Source organism: Triticum aestivum, chromosome 4B (assembly GCF_018294505.1).
Source record: "Triticum aestivum cultivar Chinese Spring chromosome 4B, IWGSC CS RefSeq v2.1, whole genome shotgun sequence".
Taxonomy (NCBI): Eukaryota; Viridiplantae; Streptophyta; class Magnoliopsida; order Poales; family Poaceae; genus Triticum; species Triticum aestivum.
This window is the reverse complement of record NC_057804.1, coordinates 604,840,867-604,847,134: the sequence shown is the minus strand read 5'-3', so window position 1 is coordinate 604,847,134 and position 6,268 is coordinate 604,840,867. Positions and strand designations below refer to the sequence as shown.

General features: G+C 41.1%; 1 protein-coding gene across 1 annotated transcript in view; it reads right to left on the bottom strand.

Moving 5' to 3' along the window:
* The window catches only part of LOC123093528 (protein KINESIN LIGHT CHAIN-RELATED 1), a 3,788-nt gene extending 3,565 nt beyond the window's left edge, over nt 1–223 (bottom strand). The window contains exon 1 of the mRNA XM_044515511.1: nt 3–223. Coding sequence (XP_044371446.1) covers nt 3–76 — 74 coding nt within the window. The 5' untranslated portion in view covers nt 77–223. The remainder of the gene's footprint in view (nt 1–2) is intronic.
* Between the last annotated feature and the right edge of the window lie 6,045 nt (nt 224–6,268).

Genomic DNA, 6,268 nt, shown 5'->3' with positions numbered 1-6,268 from the left:
GAGGGAGAGGGGGTCGGTGGCGGGCGAGGGGGCTGGAGCGGGCGGCGAGGAGGAGGGATCTGTGGAGGCGCCGCATCTCCGCCGGGTTTAGCGGCTGTGGGGCGGCGAGGGAGCGAGGAGGAGAAGGGTTTAAGCCGGGGAACGCCGAGCGGCCGGTGCGGCGGCGCCGGCGGGCAGTCAGATCCTACGCGGAGGTGCAGCGTTCGGCTCTCCCGGTCCGTTGGGCTTGAGCACGGTTGGGTAGGGCCGAAGGGGGAGCGCCGAGGCATCTCGTTTCCCGGTCGAATGGCCCACTGGGCTCGGATTAGCAGGCCACTGCGTGACTCCTGCTTAGCCGTCTTTCCTTGGGCCGTATGCTTGCGTTCCTCTCGGGCTAGCTTTTCAGCTTAAAGCTTATAAAAGAAAAAGCTTCTCAGCTTAAAGAAGCTGTGCGAAATTTCGCTATAGTTCGTTTTTTCGGGGGCAATTTTGGCCAAAATTTGGTCAAAACCGTAGGCGTGCATACTGCCATGGCCTAGGTTGCACAGAATAAAAACGCTATGCAACAACTGTGTGATATATTCTCTCTGTTCAGGACCAGGAGCTGGCTCGGACGGGGACGAACAGACACGCATCCGAGAGAAAGGCGTATACAAAAACAAAAAAAAAGACACCCCGCCATCATCTCCAGATGAGAACATACTATGATTCCAACGGTCACGTAATTTGGTTGAGCAATAAAAAAGACTGAAATTCTACCTATCTATTTATCACATACTATAAAAGCATAATACATGGTTTTATTTTTGGCCTCGCATTAATCCACGTCATCGGAATTATTTTGATTGTTTGATATATTATTCATGGCTCGAATTTAACAACAGACCCGTACGTATATAAGCATGCAATCCCAGTTGATGGGAGTCAATATTATTGGGGATTGTGCTGTAAACAAAGGTAGATTGCAAATCTAAAGCTGACTGTTACTCTGTTAGTATCTTCAATTGGGATGTGACACGCGTAAGGATGCACGTCCCTTGCAAGGCTAGGACGTGTCGGGGGAAAACGTGCTAGGCATAATACATAAATTGATGTATGCATACATCCATATGAGTGTTCAAATATGTCAAAGACAACCATGACATCAATTGGAGTATTTAAAGAAATCGTTGGGGGATGAGCTTAGGAGACTACTAAAACCTTCATCTCATGTGCACACGTCTCATTCTCATTTCATTAAAAAAAACACATTCTTCCTCTGATGTCCGCATCTCATTTCTCATTTCATTAAAAAAACATCTCTGAGAGAAAAAACTTGCATTCCGCATGCTCATGTAAGAACGCAATTTATTTGTGTGATGAAAGTCCATATTGTCGGAGATTGTGTCGTATATGGAGATACATTTTTAATCCAAAGTTGAGCGATAGTATCTTCAATAGGGATGTGACTTCTCTTGTGAGGTTAGGACATAGCAAGGAAAACGTAGTAGGCATAATGTATAAACTGGTTTATGCATACAGACCTATGAGTGTACTAGTATATCGAAAGACAACCATGTCATCAACTAGAGTATATAGAGAAAATTGATATGAACTTTAAGACATCCACTAAAACCTTCCACTCATGTCTACCCGTCTCATTCTCATTCCCTTAAAACGTACCGTTCTCATTCTTTCATTCATGTCTATTTCTCATTTCAATAAAAAAAAGTGTCATCGTCATTCCTATGAGAGAAAAACCTTGAATTCCGCACGCTTATGTATGAGTGCAAGAAAATCTCCGCAAACTGCAAGATTAGCCAAAAAAAATTAATCATAACAACTCCATTGTTTGGCATATGGTATATATGAAGAAGAAGGGTATGCTTAAAATTCTCACAACTAAGCGAAGGACCCATTTGCAGGACAGTGCCATAAGGGTCTTTATGAAATCTTGGCAATGGCATGGCACTTTCAACTATCTCTTAACCTAGCTATGCTAGGCTCTACAACCATTGTTGTAGCTCATCACATGTACTCTATGCCTCCCTTACCCATACCTAGCTACTGACTATGGTACACAACTTTCCTCGTTCACACACCACATGTGGATTGGCAGATTTCTCATAGTCGGTTTTGGTGCACATGACCAATAAATTAGTATAGCAGTATATGTATCTATCTATTATATACTAAAAGCACAATACAAAGAAAAATAAAAAATGTTCTAGAAAATCCCACAGATAAGCAAAACATCTGAACATATATCGCCAGGACCCTTAATTCAAAAAATAAAATTAACAGTTAGATCGAACTCATAGGAAGAAATGGACTGCATCACATGATCCACGTCATAACGAAAAACACGATACAAGGTACTTTTCAAGGCCTCACATTGATCCACGTCATCAAAGCTATTTTGATTTTTCAATTTTTAAAGCCTCGGATTTAGCGAGAGATCAGCACTTGTATAAGCATGTAATCCCGTCTAATGGGAGATTGTGTCGTATATGGAGGTGGATTACAAATTTAAAGTTGATCTGTAGTATCTTCAACCCGGATGTGACACACATGAAGATGTGCGTCTATTGCAAGGCTAGGACATCCCATGGCAAAACGTGTTTGGCATAATATATACAAACTTTGTGCTACATGTGAGTTTACTAATATATCAAAAGACAACTTATATATTGATATGAACCTAAAATGACTACTAAAACCTTCCTCGCATGTTCATAATCTCATTAAAAGAAGGCTCATTATCATTCTCATGAGAGAAAACCTTAAAGTTTGCGCCCTTATGTAAGAACATAATCAAAATCTCGACAAACTCCAAGATCAGCCAAAAAAATATATTCACCAGAGCTTCATTGTTTGGCATTTGATATCTATAAAGAAGAAAGGTATGCTTAAATTCACAACAAAGTGATACTCCCTCCATTTTTGTATAAGAGACCACTATCAAAATTACAATTTGCAGCTATAAAATGCCACTAACACAAATTGATGTAAAATTGATGAGGTTTGCCTCGTACTAGCAACCGAAAACATTAATACCTCATGCATGCATGCGGGAGTGAGAAGACTGATTTGAATGCACCGTATTAATCAACCAACGAGGAGTGAGAGAGTTGTCTTGTTGTGCGTTGGAGAGATAAATACACATTAATTAACACGTTAAGCAAGGAGAAAAGACTAGATTGCAACATTGATTTAAGTAGCCATTAATTTCTACCTTGGTACATGTAATATGGGTTTGTAGCCTTTGTATACAAAAAAGGAGGGAGTATATCGGTCGGCAGTCAAGTGAACCCCTCTTTTTACTAGTAGATCACAACCAATAGATCATTATAATCTATCTATCTATCTATTATATATACTAAAATCACAATACGGAAGAAAATAACAAGGTATGCTAGAAAATCTCACAAATAAACAATCATCTGGCCGTACATGTGTTGACCCGTGATTCTATAAATAAAATCAATAGTTTAGATCAAACTCATAGGAGGAAATGAAGACTGTGCCACATGATCCACATTATATACTAAAGGCAAAATATAGGGACATTTACATCTGTGCCCCTAACTCGAACCCACTACTTAGATTTGCCCTTAATTTTGAAGCATGCTCAAATTTGCCCCTCCGCCGTTAAGTCACTACTCAGAAATGCCCTTCCGTACAGTACTGTAGTACTTTCCGTCCAATACTGTAGCACTTTCCGTCTGCTACAGTACACATGGGCCTTTGACGGTCAAAGGCCTTTGACTGGACGGAAGGGCATTTCTGAGTAGTGACTTAACGGTAGAGGGGCAAATTTGAGCATGCTTTGAAATTAGGGGCAAATCTGAGTAGGTGGTTCGAGTTAGGGGCAGAAATGTAAATGGCCCCAAAATATAGGGTTGTTTTCGAGGCCTCACACTAATCCACATTATCAAATTATTTTGATTGTTCGGTTTATAATTATCGGCTCAGATTTAGAGAGGGATCCGCACTTATACAAGCATGTAATTCCGCTTGATGGGAGTCTGTGTTGTGGGAGATTGTGTCGTATACGAAGGTGGATTGCAAATCCAAATCTGGTCAATGGTATCTTCAATCCAGATGTGAGACAAGTCAGGATGCACATCTCTGGCAAGGCTAGGACGTCGCGGGGGAAAACGTGCTATGCATAATGTATACATTGATTTATGCATACGTACATGTGAGTGTACTAATATATTTGAAATGGAACCATGTCAACGATTATATTATATGAAGAAAATTGATATGAACTTAAAACAACTACTAAAACCTTCCGCTCATGTTTACACATCCCACTCTCATTTCATTAAAAAAAAAGATGTCATTCTCATTCTTCCACTCATGTCTACACATGTCATTCTCATTTCAATAAAAAAAACCTCTCATTCCCATTCTTATGAGAGAAAAATCTTGATTTTCGCACGCTTATGTAATAGCACAAGAAAAATCTCCACAGACTCCAAGAATAGTCAAAATAATGATTGTAAAAGCTCCACTGTTTGACATATGGTATGCGTGGAAAAGAAGGGCAAGCTTAAAATTCTCACAACAAAACGTATATCTGGTCGGTAGTGTGAACCTCTCTTTTTATCGATATAGATCACAACCAATAGATATTTGTTGAAGTTAATACTTGAAACTTAGTTTTTCAAAACCGTCGAAATGGATAGAAGAGTGATCTTGCTTCAAAGACCTCGTCGCAAAGAACACAAATATGTAAATGAAACATAAATTAAACTTTCAATCCAAAAGATAAAATAGATTTAAATTTGGAAGTCAAATGAAAAAGCATGAAAGTTAGGGTGGGTGAACACGCAATATCCGACATAAGTATGCATGCAGTGGGCCCTCAAAATAATCAAAATATTAGGAGATCACATAGTATTCACGTCACACATCCGATCCTTACGTTTCTCTACTGCAATTTCCATGGACGCCGCATCTTTCTCGCACAATGACGATTTCATGACGGATAACGAGCATGGATGCCATTATACATATTCCACAACCAAATCCATTAGCCCCAATGGCCTATGCATCACAAAACAAAACGTTGTGCAACAACTGTAGGATATATCCCCTCTGTTCAGGACCAAATAAGTGCCGGGAGGAACAGATTCATCTGCCCGAGGATTGGTTTTAACGAGGTGTGGCACGGGGAGGGAGCCTACCTGGATGCCACATCCAACTAACCCACCACTACTAGGTAGTAGCATCTTCGCCACCACACATGGTGCGTCTGCACACACAAAAGCTATGCCAACAATCAATTGCATTTCTAGCTCTGACGATCCAATTGAGGGGGAGCTAACTGATGTGGTTTTGATTAGTCGTGATCGATTGCAGAATCCCTTCCTGCAATGGAAAGAGACGGTGGAAAGTGAGTAGTGACTAAAGAGAGCAAGATAAGGTTAGCATAATGGGGTTTGAGTAGTGGGTGTCTCATTGAAGCTCACTCTGGGTGTTTTATAGTAATCAACTGAAGAATTGTACTCCCTCTGTCTCTAGTGTCAAAAAACGTCTTACATCTTGAGACGGAGTGAGTACTAGATTACAGGGGGCTCGAGCTTTACGCAGCTGATTTACCCTTCGTCATGCACCGATGAGCATTTGACACGAAAGGATTTCCTTTTCCTTTTTTTGGGCCCTGCTATTTAGTGTTTCCGCTTTATTACGGTTTATTACTTTGTTTTTTGTACTTTTGGGGTCATTAGGCACTTGCAGGATTCTCCTGTCCACTAGTTAAATTATGCTCTCGATCAGCCATTTGAGATCAGCATATGGTGCTCTCCTTAGAAAGAGAAAGGGATAGGGGCTACCATGATTTCAAGGCGATCCTATTTTCGTGACACCTGAACAGACAAGTCGACGCCGAACTTGGGACTGGCACTGCCTCGATCATGAGTCCTTTTCATCCGGTGTGCGAGAAATATGTCACGGATGGTACGTTATGTAGCAGGGCTATTTTCTGAACGTGACAACTCTCTCTGCATTGCATAGACTGACATCTCACTACTGTTTTGTTTTGCCTGTGTTGTGTTCTGAAACAAGGGAGCTCATCACTTAATTCTGATTCCATCTAGCAGCATTTTTAACCATTCTTTTTGGGCACTAACCACCAAAACCGGCAGCATCGGTGCTGCCACTGTTGTTAGTGCAAACCTAGGAGGGGCACAACATCCATGCTGCACACACTTGTCAAATTCCACGCGCCGCTGCTGCGTGCTGCTGCTCAGGTGGAGCTGTTTCAGACGGATGTATATATAGGAGTACACTGTATTATCAC